We start from the raw sequence: 19,077 nt of genomic DNA on the forward strand, positions 1-19,077 counted from the left end.
TACAAACTTGTCATAACTATAATTGAATGAAATTGTCAAGTGACAATCAGCAGCTACATTTCGACCTCACAACCTTGTGTAAAATTCTATTACAAGTAATGAATCTGCTGCTTATTTTGCAAAAAAAAATAATAATAATAACTTTCACTGAAATTGTTCCAGGTCCAAAGATCAATGATTTTTAAAACAAACTATTCCCCAATAATAGACTTGCAGATACGCAAGCTTGTTGTGGTTCTGAGTTGGGTCGAGTGAAAATTCTTAGTTGGATAACCGTGACCATTCCATGGAGTGGAAATGGGTCAAGCAGTTGTTTCTTTCTTCCTTTCTTTCTTGGGTTATTATCCAAAACTTCCCTTCACTTCTCTTCTCTCTTTCAAGTCAAGGACGAGTTGCACTCCATAAATAACCACGTAACATAGGGATTGGCAGAAGGAAAAATGCTCCTTTACACTCTATTTCAATTTTCAACTGCTTGTAAGGCCTACAAAGGGAAAGCAAAACGAATGAATGAATGAAATGACCCAGAAAGTATATATAAACAATAAAGTATTTATACAAAAACAAAAACAAAAACAGATAATCGTCTTTCTTGTCAGCATCTCTGCATCTTCAGACCCTTCCCTGCTATACATAAGACCTGTGTACGTGGTTAGTAGTAGTACTGTTACAGGACGGAGGATACGCAGCACAAGCACAGACGCTTAAAAACACTAAGGTGAACTGCGCATTACTACCATACCCATAACAATAAGCAATACAGTGGATGCAGAATTGCAGATTCAACCAACCAGCCGATCCTGTATCAATGATGCCATTTTCCTTCCAATTACGGTTTGTTGGACCCCAGATAACCCATTTGCTCAACCAGGTCCTGTACATTTTCTCCCCAATCGGGTGGTTTCATGATCAAATCCTCCACCTGGATATCAATTTCCGACTGATCCCCCATTTGAACTTCTTCATCCCCATCACCCGTAATGAGGTCATCGTTCAGTAATTCCTCCCAGGCTATGTCACCGACAACAGTTGTCAAATCTGGTTCACTTGTGGAGGGGATCACATCAGCTTTCTGGTGCTGAACAGGACTATTCGTCGTTTCGTTGTCTACGGCAACAGAGAACAATGTCTCTATATCTGAATCTATTGTTGGCACTTCCTCCTGCGCTTGGTTCCGGTACCCCACGAACTGGGCCGTCTCTACGGGTGACGCTGCAATCTCCTCCGCCGGCAAATTATCTATGCTCCGACTGGGGGGCAATCTCCGTTTCCGCCCAATTTCGCCGCTTCCGAGTTCTTTCTTTAGCTCGTTCCTCTGGATGAGTTGTTGCAGGAAAGCAGGGTTCCTCAGAGCTCTAGCAAGGAAAGCCATCATTTGCTGCTGCTTCCTCTCTGTACCTTGCAGCCGTTCCTCCATCCCAATGAGTTGATCTCTGGATGCTTGCTGCTGCTGTCTCAGTTTGATAATTTCCACCATTAAAAGGTGTCGATCCCTCTTCAGCCTGTCGATTTCGTCTTCCAAACCATAGCACCCCAACTCGACCCAAGCTGCTGCTCCTTGTTGTTGCATGTGCTGGGCCTGGGAGGCGTGTCTTCTTCTCTTGATGTTCTTTAACAAATGCCTCTGCCCTCCCAGAAACCCTTCATTTGCAAACTCCCATCGATCCGGATCAACTTTTCTGAAACCCTGTAGCAATTATAGCATTGAAACTCATCAATAATCAAAATTGTTGGCATATGTCCAATTAATTAATCTTTCACAGATTAGCTCGATAACAACAAAAGATTACGAGTATCATAAAATTAAAAAAGAAAAAGAAAGAAAGAAAGAAATTACAGAGGAAGGGAAACGAGAGAGTAGAATACTCACATATGTGTTGAGCTGACGAATGAAGCTCGAGAAGTTACTGTGCTTGAAATATCTGGGAAGGAGATTGGTCGAGAATTTGTGGGAATCCCAAACAATGAAGCTATTGCGGGCTTTGCTCCAGGAGACAATTGAGTCGGTTGCCGGGTCCTCGACCATATCGTAGGTCTTCGTCAAGAATGGAGGAGGACCCGCGTCGTGCAAACCCTCCATGGGTTGCGGCAGCAAAGCCGACGACGACGATGGAGCAGTGCCGACCACCGTTACTTCCTCTTCCTTAACAGTCACTCCTTCCATGGCCGTCTATCTTCTCTTTCTTGATGAATAAGCAAAGTGGAGAGCAGTAAGAGCACAAAGAGACGGAAAGAATGATATTCAGTCCATTTGAGAAAAGCTCCAAACGAAATCGGAATGCTGGTGGAGAGTGAAATGTGAACAGAATAGAAATTTGCTGGTCTGCTACTACCGGGGATTTCGAAAACGGCGGTTTCGGACAAGGGGGATGGCGTTTTATGGGGAGTGGAATCGAAAGTTCTGGAGAGAGGAACTGCTGTCTCTACCCTCTCTACTCTCCAAATATCTGCCCTACCAGGTTTTTGTTTGTTTTTAAGGTAAATTACAAAGGCCCCCCTTACTAGGGTCAGTGATAAAAATCTCTATACTTGTTTTTTTTGCGACGAAGACCCTGTCCAACAAATACCTCCTCCGTTAATATTCTGTCAGTTAATTTCGAAAAAATTCAACAAATACCTTTTCTTTACTTTATAAAATCATCACCAAAATAACGATGCCAGTTGACGCAGTTGCAAGGAATGAGATTAGAAGAACAAAAGAAAGGAAGTAAGAAGAGACCGAGAGGTAGAGAGAGAGGGGGATGTTGCCGCTGCAACTACTAACAGCAGCGGTGAGCATAAAGCATACCTTCACCACGGTACAAAGGAAGTTTATCTCTGATGAAGGGTTTTTTGGAAGGACCTTGTTGTTCAGACTATTTCTAGGTAGCTGATGATTCAGAGGTCGAGTTGGAGTATTTTTGCTAGATGAAGACTTGGATGTCAAGCTAACTAGGCTGAGCTGGGGGTAGATTGGGTGTCGAGCTAGGTTGATTGCTGAGCTGGGTAGTTCTTCAGACAAACCTACAAGGAATAAATGTTAGAGGACCCAGAGTGTCTAACCCGACGAAATCACTCCGATGATTAAGTAAGTACTCTCGCAGTAGATCGCGAGCTAAAAAATCAAAAAAATATGAGAGCTCGAGTGTGCTTACTCGCCTCTCTCCCCTGTGTCATTGGGGACGGTGCCTTTATATAGGCATTGTTTGGTGTGGGCTTTATTCACCGCCTCCGAGATTTCCGGGAGGTCACCTAACTAGTCTGAGATCCCCGGAGGTAACCACCATGCACGTTGACCACCCTCTGGAACGTTCGGTACGTGGGCCAATTTTTGAGAAACATGGGAGTGTCGGGATATGCATGCCGAATTTGTCGACGAGTACGTCTCGTAAGTCGCCACTTGGACCTCAGTCGGGCTGGCACGCCCTCGAGGGAGGTCACTCCTCGCGTCGAGGTCACTTCGGTTAGTGACGAGGTGCTTCTAGCCAATCTAAGTTGTGGTCAAGGTCACTAGGTCGACGTAAAGGCAAGTCGCCAGGTTGGCAGTGAAGGCAGGTCGCCAGGTCAGTGGTAAAGGCAGGTCGCCAGGTCAGAGAGTTCAGAGTAAAGATGAGTCGCGATCTGGGACTCCAAATCATCACTTAGGTGTTGTCTAGGTGTCATCTAGCTGTTCCGAGATGCCATGTGTCATGACGTAACATGGTGCTGAGAGCGAACTAGTCTTTCCTTTGTTCTCTTTCTCGTGTTGAATGTGAATTGCTTTTTATTTCGCCCATGCAAAAGAGGTGACTGGGTCTTATGTGGTGCCGAGGTCTTTTATCCACTAGGCACCTTAGCTCTTAGGCTCTGACAGTGACTCGTAGTCCACTCTCCCTATCCTTGATCTTGCCCATGCTGAAGAGGCGACTGGGTCTTATGTGGTGCCGAGGTCTTTTATTAGCTCGGCACCTTAGCCCTTAGGCTCTAGGAGCAACTCGGGGTCCACTCTCCCTAACATTATTTAACCGACGTGCGGCCTAACCTTTTCGCCTAAGCGGGTGGTCATTCTGTAATAACTTCTCATATGGTTGCTTCTACGTCATTCCATGGGATTATCTTTTTGGATGAGTGCTTGCGAGACTGTTGTGTACGTGTTCTACACCCCCTTGCGAGGGCATAATGTTGTTGTCGGTGTGAGTCAGCAGTTCAGGGCCACAGCTGCACTACATTAGGCTCGTAATGACATTGGTTGTCCACTCCTACAAGAAGCCATAGGGGCTCGACCCGCAAGGGCGTTCACATAGTTCGTAGGCCGCTAACTCCCATAGGAGCCGTGAAGGGTTTAATCTATAGGGGAGACCTAGCGAAGAGGACTGATGAGGCTTATTTGGGCCGAAATAAAGTCAACAGAGCTGCTTAGTCTGTTGGCCATCAACTTCCTATGGAAACCATGACTGGCTCGACCTACAAGGACAGCCTTACTTCGAGGTACCTATCACCAAACTACTGGTTGTTAAGGTTGTTCTGTTGTTGCCTATTCTGCATCAACATGAATATGTCGAGCTGCTCCCATTCTTACATTTGAAAATTCATGCTTCTTCTCATGGAACTATCGCGCTTCGATCTCGGCAAGAACTCCTGATGGCTCTACCGCGGGGAGAGGGGCATTCACATGCGGTAGTGGGGTATTTATCTGGGGTACTGGGGATGCTGAGTTCGACCTAAATTTGTCTGAATGTCATAGGGGAGTTCTCCAGGTTCATCATAGATGTTTTTGCCCCCCATTAATCGGTCTTAGCTTTCTGGAAGATAAGGACTTAGCTTTTTAGAGGTGAGAACTTAGCACTTTGTAGTGTTTCCCACAGACGACGCCAATTGATGAAGGGTTTTTTGGCAGCACCCTATTGTTCAGACTACTTCCAGGTGGCCGATGACTCAAATGTTGAGTTGGAGTATTTCTGCTAGATGAAGACTTGGATGCCGAGATGACTAGGCTGAGCTGGGGGTAGATTGGGTGCTGAGCTAGGTTGATTGCTGAATTGGGTAGCTCTTTAGAGAAATCTGCAAGGAATCAATGTTAGAGGACCTAGGGTGGCTAACCCGATGAGGTTACTCTGATGATTAAGTTAGTATTCTCGTAGTAGATCACGAGCTAAAAAATAATAAAACATGAGAGCTTGAATGTGCTTACTCGCCTCTCTCCCCTGTGTCATTGGGGTTGGTGTCTTTATAGGCATTGTTTGGTGTGGGCTTCACACACCGCCTCCGAGATTTCCGGGAGGTCGCCTAACCGATCCGAGATCCCCGAAGGTAACCACCATGCATGTTGACCACCCTCCGAAACGTTCAGTACATGGGCCAACTTCCAAGAAACGTGGGAGTGTCGGGATATGTCTGTAGAATTTATCAGCAAGCATGTCTCACAGGTCACTACCTGGACTTCAGTCAGGATGGCATGCCCTCGAGGGAGGTCACTTCTTGTGTCAATGTCACTTCGGCCAGTGACAAGGTGCTATAGATCAGCCCTGGACGAGGTGCTTCTAGTCGACCTAAGTTGTGGTCGAGGTCGTTAGGTCGGCGTAAAGGCAAGTCGCCAAGTCGGCGGTGAAGGCAGGTCGCCAAGTCGACGGTAAAGGTAAGTCGCCAAGTCAGGCTAAAGACCAGCCACGATCTGGGACTCTAAATCATTACTTAGGTGGTGTCTAGGTGTTATCTAGCCGTTCTGAGATGCAATGTGTCATGACATGACTGAAGGGCCAAATCCGCCCTCATCAATCTCCATGACCATGGTGCTGCAAGTAAGATACAAAATTAAATTGCAAACAGAGAAATAATAAGAATCACATATCTAATGGGTTCTCAAGCAATCATGAAATAGCTAACTTTTACCAACATATAGAAGGAAATGCAAGCATGAGAAAAGGCACCATGAAATGCAACGCTGGGTAATGTCCAAACTCTTATAAATCTTCTTCTACAATTGTAAAGAAGGAGATAATCAAATATAAATAAAAAATTAATTGAAAACAAGAGCAGAGATGAATTTAAAGAAAGAAAGAGAACAAGAGGCCAATACAGAAAATTGACGGGATGCCATGATTCGTCATTCTCAACATGCCCGTGGTTTTAATGGTGAGTCCTGTTGCTAATTCTCTTGCAATGTCATCACAACGCAATTCGTTGAATCCCAGAATTCCTAAAATTGATATTTAAGGCCCCGTTTGGTTCACATGAATAGGGGTCTGGAATTGGAATCGAAATGGGTCTAATTGTTTGGTTAGGCAGAATCAGAACCCCATTCCTATTCCTGTTGGAATGACATTCCCCATTTGAAGGAATAAACCATTCCTTAACCCTCCCTTGGGGATGAAATCTCATTTCTACTGATTTTAATTCTCATTCTCATTCCTGTCTAAATCAAACAAATTATGAGAATGGACCATTCCAATTCCAGAGGATTTTGATTCTGATTTCGATCCAAATTCGACTGCGAACCAAACAGACTCTAAGTTCATGAAATCTCTCAAATAAGAAATAGAGCTATCAAAATAATACCAGACCACACTATTTAGCTTTGGTTTTTTGGAGAAGCTCCCAACCACACTATTTAGCTTTTGGTTATTTGAGAGGATCCCATGGCCACTGGGCAATCCAAAACTCATTCTATAATACTGAAAAAAAAAAAAAAAAAAAAAAAAAAACCATTCTATAATACTGGAAAAAAAAAATCCATCCTATAATACTAAAAAGAATAGAAGCAGGGACCTCCCCAATCATGGCCAAGTACAAAGAGAAGGAAGATGAAGAACATGATTCCCTAAAACAGCCCCCAATTGTTGATGTAACCTGCAGCTGCCGCCAATCCCCAATCCAAAGATAACAGCAGCATTCCTAACGACGAAGCTCATAGTCTACCATGGATCCTTGACCCAACAGTGTTCGGGAATGGCGGCTCAGACGTCAGCCAATCAAAACGGAAGAGGGGCACTGGGATCAAATTCATCAAACTTCAACCCCATTAGCGCCATTAATCTTCTCTTATCCTCTATTCTCATCAATAAACACGACACTCACAGGAGCACTCACCTTGAGTGCCCAATCTTGATGTCTACATACACTCCAGACCCAGATGGAGAAAAAACTAACACATGTTCCACGAAAACCACCGCATTTACAAATAATGAATCTAATCTTGGTGGGATTGTTGGATAAAACTCTGGTCATCGAGAAAATACGTGAGGGAGGAGCCCTAAACCACATTCATAAAACCCAATTCGCCAAAAAATCGATTATTGTAAAGCTGAGTATATTGCATATTTTCAAGTGATGCAGGCATTTCTCCGTTGAGATGTTTGGAGAAAAGCGACACTCCTAGCCATGGTTTTCAAAATCGGACCAAATCGAATGGTCAAACCGGAAAATTAGGGTGACCGGTTCCGTTTTACCCAGAACCACTATTTCGCCAAAAAATTGTTAATTTGGTCAATAAACTATTGATTCGGGCAATTAAATCCTTCAAACCGATCGAACCGTCCAACGGTTTGACCTTTTTTTTTATTTTTTTGTCAGAACAGGTCGTCCGCTTGGTTGAATGGTTGGACCGAATCCCTGACCGATTTGTTGGTTCGATTTTAAAAACCTTGCTCCTAGTAACACACCATTAAAGATTTTTTTCCCTTGCCAGAGGTTTTTTATTTCGTTTTTCGGTGATTGGAAGCGTGGGTGCTTTTTGAGACCGATTTTCAAGAAAAAACGTCCATGCTTCCAAGACCTATTTTTCGCAAAAAAAAAAAAAAAACACTTCTACCATGTAGGCAGTGAGCAACACTATGTTGTTTGGTAAGATGGTTTTCACCACCATTTTTCATGTATGTGCTGACAGGTAAACACCACATAGGACACATCAGTCAACCATTGGGGGAAACGGTTCATCGATGCATGAAATGCCAAATTATCGATGGGGTCTTGATTTTCGAGACATGCCCGATTTTTTAATAATCGGTTGAACCAAACAATGAGATACATGGGCATTTGTTAAAATGCATTTGTGGATCCGGTGTGACACCATTTTCTGAAAAACGGCCACGGTTCCAAACATCCCCTACGTTTTTAGAGAGAATGAAAAAAAAGAAAGTTTAGTGAGGTTTTTTGATAATTTGACACCTTCTATCATCTGACTTAACGGCTGAGGATGCCTTTGCTTAACGGCCAAAGTTTAGAAGGTCTTTGCCGAAAAATAAATACAGGGTCTGGGATGCATTTCTCAAAAGTTTGTGCCACTTGTCACCCTGATTCACTGTCTCCGAATGTTCTGGCCCCACCTCATCTCCTTTTGTACATTTTCTAGAAACTTCTGAACGTCGCCACCCACCACCGGTTACGCGGTGAGAGAAAGAGAGGGCGTGGTATAGCCGTAGGGACTAGGGAGGGAATTCAGTCTGTATAGTCTGTTGTTACACAATACGTGGACTCTTCTCTGTCATAACTCTTAACTAGCCACGTGTCCATCCATGACGTAATGTCCAAGCAGTCAAACATAAACGAGCCATCATCCAGGGTTTTTGCTGTCATATCGCCTCGAGAATGACAGTCCGTGTCGTATCGGATTATCAAAGTTCAAAGGGCCGTCCGATATGTGGTATAGGTGTAGTAACTGTACAATTCTACGTGTACCAGTCCATATCGTGTTGTATTTGTATCAGCCTTTATCGTTTAATTGATTGATCCGATCTATTGGTTATTAACTTGTTAAACAAAAAAAAAAAAGTCAGCTACACCAGACAATTCAGTCACTTCAGAGTCCAGATCCGATCCCCGACAGACGATTGTGGGTCCATCCCCTTGATCGCACCGCACCGAGCAGATAAGGGTCGACCAAAAACCCTTGGCTTCTTCTGTTACTCGTCCTGACGCATCTAGAGATTTTGATCAGTTCCATCGAGTAGAGAATTCTGATCCCGGACCGAATCAAAACTCAACCCCATAACGTAATCGTGATCCAATCACTCTCCTCTAACATCCAAATAACTGATTCGGAGGATCATGCCCTATCCTCGTCGGTTGGACGAATCGTCGAATCCCAAAGGCAAGAGAATGTCAAAGAAGGACTAATCTTCGGCTACATTTCGGTAGAAAAGAATTCCTGCATTGTCAAATAAAAGCCCAGGAAAAGAACAGGGCTATGTAATTGTAAAGCACATACTTCTCGTCATGAACAAATTATGAGATGGTTGTCCACCCCCCCCCCCCCAAAAAAAAAAAAAAGAAAAAACAAACAAACAAATTTTCTCATGGAGTGATTCTTGCTCGTCCTTTTGCAATTCTTCGAGCAATCACTTTTCATCCACCCTTCGTCTCCTTGCTGTTTATACCCAATAAGAACATCGATTAAAATAATAAAAGTTCAACAATTTGTCATTTGTTTGCACCATGATATCATAGATGAGAAGGGATGGGCTTACCAAGCAAAGAATCGATGGGTTCTCTTACGCTTGATGTGGCTGGGTCGGTATGTTCTTTTGGGAAGCAAGAGCATTATTGCACTGGAAGAGCCTTCTCCTAAATAACAAAAGTTCGCACAAGTTTAAGATATTAATAGGACACAAAAACTAAGAACCATAAGGTCAAAGGCATCTAAGTATAAACATGATTCAGACAATCATGTCTGTTGCTATTCATATGATGTGTATCCAGATTTTAGGATAAAAACTTCAGAACAAACGAAAATTCAAATCTAAATTCCATATAAGTTGATATTTCACTTCATTTCTTTTTCTTTGAATGATTTTAAAACAGACATTTTAATTTTTTCAAGCACATAAAAAGCAGAAAAGTAACTCCATGTTCACCAATGGATTTATCAAAGAATCACTACTACTTCTTGGCTTCATTTTTATTCATTTGTTCTTTTAACAAATACATTTTTTCTTAATTCTTATGACTTTGAAAATATTTGAAAATTGGCATGCCACATGTACAAATGACATACCAGATAAATAACTAAAAAAATCAAATAATGTTAGTTTATAACATCTAATACCTCTTTTGCATTCTTCAATTTCTACCAGTATTTGTCATATGCATATCCCTTATTACATCATTAAAAAAGGGATAGAGCAACGTCATCAAGAACATTGCCAAGGAAAACAGTTTGTCTAGAGACACCTAGCCATGGCATGCCTAAGCATTTGGAGCCCAAGGCACAAGATTCTGATTCTGAGATGTCACCTACGCTGCCTAAGCAATAAACAGAACAGCAAAGCACTAGTGTATGCCAAATGATTTCTCTACCTCATCTAATAGATTGTAGACCAGTTAAACCCATTTACAACTAGTAGAATAACTAAATATTGGGAAAACAAATTCAAGGGTTCCTTTAAAAGCATAAACTAACATACTTTTCGGGAAGTGTTGGCCACGAGATCTAGTTCTTCTAGAACCTCCATATAGTGAATGAGCACTAAAACTAAAGCCATGGTGCTATTCTTAGTATTGAAATAAATGAATAAACTAGCTAGAGCTTCTTTTAACTTAATCCTAGATAAAGCAAGAAAAAACAACTTCAAATATACTGCCTTGATATCAACCAAGTGTTAAAAATCATTTCCTTCTTTCGGTTCTTTGTTCTTGCTGTGCCTCTTCATGTAATGTGTCCATCAAAAGGCAGACCCCATTATCTGCCAACTTTTCAGGCAACTATTATGTCTTCTTGGCTCATAAAACCATTGTGAATCAACACAAGCAAACCAAATTTAGGCTGAGAAGTAGTTTTTTTCTCATCTGGTTACTTGGTTAGTAGGAATAAGGTACTAATGGTATTTTCTGTCAATCACACCCCAAGGATGCACTGTAAAGCTTATACATGTCATAGGATCTACCTATCCTATACATATAGGGGAACAAAAAATTCAAGAAAGCCCAACTTATGATACTCCAACAGACTGCGGAACTAGGTTCCTTAAATTAATTGATTGTCACTGGTATCAAATTAGACGGTAGGAGGAAGCCACAATTCCCCAGTTCCTCTCGTTCCTTCCTCCTGCAGTCGTTTCATTCAGGACGAAATCAATTCCCCAGTTCCCTATGCTCCTCTGAGGATTTCGTAAATAAGTTCCCTTCTTTCTTTGCATTGGAATTTTATCTTTTCTCATAGGAATTCTGTTTTAGTATATATTTCACAGTTACTAGTTTTATTAACTCTTATATTCAGTATTGATAGAAATTCCCCTGCAATCTTTTTTTTTTTTTCTGATAATTCTACACTCATTACTAATAGTAAATTGTGACCTGTCATTTTCAGTAAACCATCTTGGTTTACCTTCAGTCATTTATGCAAAATTGTTTTGTTAAAGGTACAAACCTCTCTCAACCCAAAGATTTCATCTTCTCCTTTAGCCTCTTGATATTCAAGGATCCTAATGCCACCTGCAATTTCCTTTTTAAAAGCTTTTGTGTGTTGCTAATAAGTCAAAAAGATCTTCCGTGTGGTAAAATTCCCTCTAAAAGAATTGTTTTTGGAAAGCCATCAGTATATGACTCCATTACCCTTCAAATTCTCTGCATTGTCTGGCATGTATTCTCTTCACCATGGTTAAATCACAAAAAGACAAGAACACTCTAAACCCCAAGCATTTGCACAAAAATCTATGTAGGTATTTGATTGGAGGAATTAGTTTACCAAAATCATAAGACCCAGTGACGGTAGTTTGGGGAATTACTGACTTCTCTAAGAATACGAGTTTGATAGAAATAATGCTGATAAGGTGATGTTAAAACATTCATCTGTCGTAATCAGCAAATCGATTCCTCCAACCAATCATCATCTCTGTTAAAATTTCATCCTTTTATTATTTGATATTTCCGCGGACAAGGCCCACGATGCTATTACGTCTTTTATCTATGGACCAAATCAGACTGCAGATTATCTTTACAATCTAACTTATAATGATATCTTTCTTCCTTCCTATGCCCGAAAAAAGTTGCTCAACAATTTTTTTTTTTTTCCAAATAGCACCAGTACCTGAATTCTAACACCCCATACAATTCTAGGCATTTTTCTTAGCAAAGAACTTCTGCACACTATAACTCCCCATGTTTCAATGGGCCAACCGGTCAAGTCATGTATTTTTTTTATGGCTAGGTAGCATCTGCCCTATTGTATGCCTCCTTCTGACCACACCTCATTTGGTGATCCCAAAATCTTGGCATCACATCATCATCTTCCATGCACTGACAATGCAGGAGACTTTCCCAATTGTTATTTTCCCTTATCAAAATTTCGCTGGCCTCTGACTAGGATAAGACAACAACAACATACATCTTCAGCAGCACCTCTAGCATGGTCCAAATAGGCTACAAACCCAACAAATTAAAATGGATTAGAACAAAGTAAAGTGTTTTACTTTTCTTTACAAAATCGTCTTCACAAAACTTAAAATTATTCAAGCACAAACCCGAAATCGTGAGGATCACAAAATTCATCAAGCAAATAAAATGGATTAGAACAATGCTTCACGCGATCTCCTTGCAACAAAAGGTTCCGCGACGGGAAATAAAAAGCGATAAAGAGCATATAAGATTACCATCTGGTAAGAAGAACCGAAGAGAGGGAATCCCGCATCGATACTGATCTAGCGCAATCCGGTCGGCCCTATTTGTCAACGATTTTACCTCTGATTGGAGCAAAAGGTGCCTGAAACGAGGAAGGAAGCGAATAATCTCCGGGGAAGAATCGCCACTGCTCTCTTTGTCGGAGTCGTCTTTGTAACTAGAGATGGCGGTGACAGGTGGCCATTGAAGTGCGACTGTCAAGCATCAGATCTCAAGTCAGTCAGGTGCGCCGTCCCTGGATACGGACTCCTTCGGTGTCAAGTACGGTGCGGTTGTTCAGTTTGGTGTCCTGAAGGTGAAGTGCTGGAGTGGGGTGTGAGGTGAGGTCTTGAGTTCGGATAGAGGTGTGGCTCGAACTGCCATGGGGCGGACCAGTTCGGGTTGTTGCTCTTTGTGTTTGTAAGGCTCGGGGTCCAAGGGAGAGCTTGGGCTCCTTGTGGGGAGTTCGGACCACGGGTTCCTCCTTTTGGAGCTCGCGCCCCGGGCGTACTGTCGTGCCGAGCTGCTGCCTTTCCCCGTGTTGAGTGGTTACAGGGTCGGGTCAAATCTTCCTTCATCAATTGCCCCCCACTCCTCACGCAAAGGGACCTGCCCTGGTGCAGGGAGTTCGCGAGGTGGCGGGCGGATTTGACCCGTACTTCTAATTGGTTTGACTGATAGCGCGATGTGCGCGTTCGCCAGGATTTTTCTGGGTTCCTAGAGCCCCCAAAAGTCGGGAAACGCACCATTCCGTCTATAAATGCTAACAGACGTGACAACGCGCGTTTATTTCAAAATTTAAAAAGTGTGCCGTTGGGAGACGTGACAGTGGACGTCTTTTCAAATTTGAAAAAAATGTGTCGTTGCCGCCTTTAATGCGATGAGACATGCGCTGGCGCTCTTTCAGTTTCAAAAGACGTGCGGCCAGTCACGTCTCGGTCTCAGGAGACGTGCAGTCAATGTGACTGCGGGCCATTGGATTTGCTTTGATCACAACCGTTGATTTTCGGTTATTGTGGGTATAAATAGTGGGGAACCCCAGTCGCTATCATTCTCCTGCATTTTGCTTCTTGAGCTCGCGCCCAAGTTTCAGCTCGCGTCCAAGTCTTTAGCTCACGTTCAAGTTCCCGTAGTCCGTTTGCTTTTTCCAGGTGAGTACTTTCCTAGAATCCTTCTCCTCCCGATGTCTAGCTCGGATAGCTCAAACAGCTCTTCAAGGGGGGTCAGATGCAGGTTCTACGAACTGAGCTGCATCCCCCGACAACCCTAGTGAACCTGAGGTAGAGCTCGAGGAAGAGTTCGAACCCATAGGCCGAGTCGCCTCGGGTAGTTTGGCGTCCTCCTCCCGTCGAGGTCGGACGTTAGACAAGTTTGGGCCCTCGACCATGATGCCTAAGGGGCTTCACTCCCTTATTACCCAGTTCAACTTGCCTAGGGAATACACCTATTTTATACCCTCGGGCAGTTTCCCTTGGGAACACGGTCCTGATGAGATCGTGGTATTCCGGGAGCAGCTCATTGCTGGGTTGCGCCTGCCTTTCAACCCCCTCATTGTCGAGGTTATGAACCACTTCGGCGTTACTATCGGTCAGCTTCACCCGAATTCTATTCGTAACTTGGTGGGGACAATCTCCCTATTTTGCGAACAGATCTTGCCTTTAGACTTGGAGATCTTCTCTTCCATTCTAACGCTTAAGAAGCAAGCGGGTCCCCTTCCCGAGCGTAGGCGGGCGTATTACCTGTCTCCTTGCCCGGGTTTTAAGCTTTTACACGATCTTCCCAACAAGGTCCCAGCATGGAAACGAGACTACTTCGGGGTGCGAAGTGCATTGGGGTGGCCGTTCTAAACCGGGTGGGGGATGGCTGCCCCTGATGCCGGTGTTACGCTTGATAGGGAGACGGCGAAGGGCCTCCAGGAATGGGCACAGCTTGGGCTAAAACCATTATCTGACGGAGGCCAAGCTTATCGAGGTCGGTCTGAGTTCGGGTAGGTTCCTTACTCAGAGGCTTGCCTTTTGTTTTGCTCTGTTCTTTCATTTTCCTGATGCTGAGCTCTTTTTGCAGGTCTAATGGACTCAGAGAAGACTCGTGGTGGGAATCTGTTCCACGCCATGAAGAGGAGGAAGCGAGTCACCAAACGAACTCATGTCGAGCTGCCCCAAGATGCGGAGCCTGAGGTACCAGACTACCTATCAGTGGATCTGCCCAGGGAGCCCGAGATGGCCCCTCTAGTGCAAGAAGCGGCAGGGGCCCCTTATGCCGAGGCTACTTACACGGGGGCTCCCGCTTACTCTGAGTCTGCTTATACGCGAGCTGGCCCTTCAGGCTCGAGAGCCCAAGGCGAGTTCAGGAGCGTATTGTTGCCGAACCATGCTCTTCAGAAGAGTAGGGAGGCCATTTATCCTGAGGAGGTCGCAGCATGGACCGAGCTCCCTTTGAACCAGGTAGCTTGTCGTGCTGCCATTCATGCCATGGTGGTAAGTCAGTGATTTCTTGTCGGGCTCTTTGCTTTTATCTTTCTTGCTATCGTTCTTTTGATCATTTGTTATTTTTCCTCTTGGTAGGTGAATTCTTCAATCCATGCATTGGCAGCCCAAGTGGAAAGGAGCTCGAGGCAGGCGCGAGCTGCCGAAGAGGCTTCCCGTGCTACCGAGGCATCTTCTTGAGCTGTTGAGGCAACTTCTCACGCTGCACAGGCCAGGCTAGCGAGGTCTTAGAGAGATACCGAGACCATGGGAGTTGTGGTGAAGCATATGGTGGACCTGAAGCTGGATTTGCAACATCAGGTTGAATACCTTCAAGAGGATATTAGAGAGATGACATAGATCTTTTCTCAAGGCATCGAGGATGCCAGGAAGAAGGCCGTCGATGAATACATCGCCTCATCGCGTTTTGATGACTTGATGGTGGGCTCGTATAGAAGGGGCTTTAAACTAAGCCAGTGAATGATTCAGAATACGTACCCCGAGCTCGATATTAGCGCTATAACCACTTCGCGCATTACTCAGGAGATGGCCAACGCTGCAGACAGTGAACTGGACTCTGAGGATGAGGCAGGACCTACGGGTATCATTGAAGTGCCTTCTGATGGTGAAGAAGTACCTCCGAGCCTGTGAGCTCGATATTATATGTGTATATATATATATATATATATATATATATATATATATATATATATATATATATATATATATATATATATTTTTTTTTTTTTTTTTTTTTTTTTTTTGAAAATCTACACTCCCTTATTTTGTAATGGAATGACTTTCTTTTGGTTAAGTGTTGGTCATTGTTAGCTCGGCATTCTAGCCTTACGGCTTTGGTAGTGACTTAGTCCACTTCGCTTGGTGATCTATAGATAGTATCGGCTCAAGTTAATGACGTTCCACGCTTGGGGTACTTGTTTGCCCTCTAATGTTTCGAGCTCGTATGCCCCCCCAAGCGCTCTCTTTACTCGGTAGGGCCCTTCCTAATTCGGTCCAAGTTTGCCTATGCCGGGCTCGGGTGCCATGATCTTACGGAGAACCAAGTCGTCGACATGGAAGTTTCGCTTCTTTACTCTAGCATTATAGTACCGAGCTACTCTTTGTTGGTAGGCTGCGGTCCGGATGTACGCGAGGTCTCTTACCTCGTTCAGTAGGTCTCTCCGTTTGTCTGATTGTTATATGCTTCTATTCGTAGTGTAGGTATTTTGATCTCCGCTAGGATTACCACTTCAGTGCCGTAGATGAGGTTAAAGGGGGTTTCTCTTGTGGCGGTTTTTTTCGTGGTTCGGTGAGCCCATAGAACACTTGGTAGCTCATCCGCCCACAACCCTTTAGCTCGGTCTAGTCGCGCTTTCAGTCCGTGGAAGATAGCTCTGTTCATTACTTCTGACTGACCGTTTGCCTATGGGTGTGCGACCGATGTGAAGTTTTGTCGAATCCCCATATCTTGGCACCATTCCTGAAACTTGTTATTCTCGAACTGCTTGCCATTGTCGGAGATCAATACCCGAGATAACCCGAAGCGACATACTATGTTCTTCTAAAAGAAGTTCTGTACATTTCGAGTTGTAACTGTTGCAAGAGGTTCAGCTTCTATCCACTTTGTGAAGTAATCTACCGCCACCACAAGGAACTTCCTCCCAACTGTTGCTGGCGGGAATGGCCCCAAGAGGTCGATGCCCCATTGCGCAAAGGGCCATGGGCTGGTGAGATACTTGAGGTCGGCAGCAGGCTGATGGTGGATATTGGCATGCATCTGACATTTGTCCCATTTTCTGACGAGCTCAACAGTCTTTGCCTTCATCGTTGGCCAATAGAACCCTTGTCAAAGTGCCTTTTGGGCGAGGGCTCTGCCCCCCCAAGTGTCCGCCGCACATCCCTTCATGAGTGTCATAGAGTACGAGCTCAACTTCGGCAGGTCGCAAGCAACGCAAGTAGGGGAGCGTGTAGGACCGTCGGTACAATCGTTCATCTATTATGACATATTTGGCTGCCTGGCGCTGCACCCTCCTAGTTGCATTGCGGTCCGTAGGGAGGGTTCCATCTAGCAAGAAGCTCGTGAGTGGGTCGATCCAGCTCGGCTTTGCTTCAAGGACGGGAGCAACCTCCTCTGCCCCACCGAGAATGCTAGGCCGAGGTAAGTCCGCTATGTATACGGTTCTCATGGCGTTGTGACTGATGTTGGCTAACCGGGACAGGGCGTCGGCCTCAGTGTTCTCTGACCTCGAGATTTTCCTGATGAAGTGTGACTGGAAGTTGAGCAGAGCCTCCTTTACTTTTGCCAAGTAGGCGATCATAGTTAGCTTGCGTGCTTCGTATTCGCCCGTAACCTGGTTGACCACAAGCTGGGAATCGTTGCAGATAACTATGTGTTTTTCTCTTACCTTTTGCGCTAGGTTCAGCCCGGATATCAATGCCTCATACTCCGCCTCATTGCTGGATGCCACGAACTCAAAGCATAGTGCGTATTCCAATTTTGTGCCACCCGGGCTGCGTAGGACTAATCCAGCCCCGATGCCCTATTGGTTCGAGGAGCCATCTACGGAAGGATCTAGGGCTCCTCATCCCAGTTCGTGTTTGGCCTAACTAGGAGAGATGTCATCCTGGCTACTACTTCATGGGGTTCGGACTCTATTGGCTTGGGAGCTCCGGGCTCACCCGAACTGGGGATCTCGGGCTCAACCGGCCTAGGGACTTCGAGGTTGAACGTGCACTTGGTGATGAAATCTGCTAAGGCTTGGGCCTTAATAGCAATTTGTGGCTTATACTGGAGGTCGTACTCGCTGAGCTCGATGGCCCACTTCGTTAGTCGACCAAAAACCTCGGGCTTGAGTAAGACTTGTCTCAAAGGTTTGTCAGTCAAGACAATGACAGTGTGAGCCTGGAAATATGGGCGGAGTTTCCAAGCTGCAATTATCAGTGCATATGCCAGCTTTTCTATCTGTGGGTATCTCATCTCTGTTCCCTGCAGAATTTTACTAACATAATAGATGGGTCGTTGGACCCGATCTACTTCTTTTATTAGCACCGAACTGACCACATCGTCGCTTATCGAGAGGTACAGTTCTAAGACTTCGCCCTCCTTGGGCATGGTTAAGATTGGCACACTAGCGAGGTAGTTTTTTACCTCGTCAAACGCGAGTTGGCAGTCTCGGGTCCATTCAAACCCTTTGCCTTTGATTGCTTTAAAGAAAGGCAGATAGCGGTCTGCCGACTTGGACATGAAGCGGTTCAGAGCGGCTATGCAGTCGTTTAGCCTCTGAACCTCTTTTACTTTTCGGGGTGGTCTCATATCTAGGATGGGCTTTATCTTGTCCGGGTTGGCCTCAAAACCACGCCGGTTGACGATATACCTTAGGAACTTACCCGAGGTGACACCAAAGACACACTTGTTTGGGTTCAGTTTCATGCTAAATTGACGCAGAATTTGGAAGACAAAATGTAAGTCTTGTATTAATTAATGCAAAAACTGCGTCTTGACGACCATGTCGTCTACATAACATTATATCTTTGTGCCAATTAAGGGTTGAAACAACTTATTCACAAGTCTTTGGAAAGTCGCCTCAGCATTCTTCAGTCCGAAGGGCATGACCCTGTAGCAATACAGGCCGAACTCGGTTATGAAGGTTGTTTTTTCCTCGTCGGTTGGGTCCATCCTGATTTGGTTGTAGCCCGAGTAGGCATCTAGGAAGCTTAGCAACTCGTGTCCCGATGTCGCATCTACTAGGCGATCAATCCTAGGTACTAGGCGGTCAATCCTGGGGAGGGGGAAGCAATCTTTTGGGCAAGCTCAGTTCAGGTTGGTATAGTCGACGCACATGCGCCATTTGCCGTTTGCCTTTTTTACCAATACTAGGTTGGCTACCCAGCTCGGGTAATGAGCTTCCTTGATGAAGTCTGCTTCGAGGACCTATGAGCACAGGGTCTATGCCGGACATTTCTGACTACGGGGTCAGTATTGAGCTTGCGAGTTATGAGCACAGGGTCTATGCCGGACATTTCTGCCATGGACCAAGCAAAAACATCTAAATTTTGAAGTAAGAAA

General features: G+C 44.6%; 1 protein-coding gene across 3 annotated transcripts; it reads right to left on the reverse strand.

Moving 5' to 3' along the window:
- On the reverse strand, positions 1 to 2,434 carry HSFA2 (heat shock transcription factor A2). Of its 3 annotated transcripts, none has more exons than XR_016103473.1 (3): positions 1,871 to 2,434; positions 743 to 1,687; positions 1 to 484 (listed from the first exon to the last, which is right to left on the reverse strand). XR_016103473.1 is itself a non-coding variant. In XM_088958713.1 (3 exons), exons 1-2 carry the CDS (start codon positions 2,162 to 2,164, stop codon positions 830 to 832), a joined length of 1,152 nt encoding a protein of 383 aa, XP_088814839.1. In that variant the 5' UTR covers positions 2,165 to 2,352; the 3' UTR covers positions 1 to 484; positions 792 to 829. The 3 variants fall into 3 exon arrangements, 2 of the variants coding, with proteins under 2 accessions (XP_088814839.1, XP_088814838.1); XM_088958713.1 differs by having other exon boundaries at positions 792 to 1,687; positions 1,871 to 2,352; XM_088958712.1 differs by having other exon boundaries at positions 426 to 1,687; positions 1,871 to 2,346.
- Between the last annotated feature and the right edge of the window lie 16,643 nt (positions 2,435 to 19,077).

Source organism: Nelumbo lutea, chromosome 8 (assembly GCF_056320005.1).
Source record: "Nelumbo lutea isolate HS-2025 chromosome 8, American lotus-T2T, whole genome shotgun sequence".
Lineage (NCBI taxonomy): Eukaryota > Viridiplantae > Streptophyta > Magnoliopsida > Proteales > Nelumbonaceae > Nelumbo > Nelumbo lutea.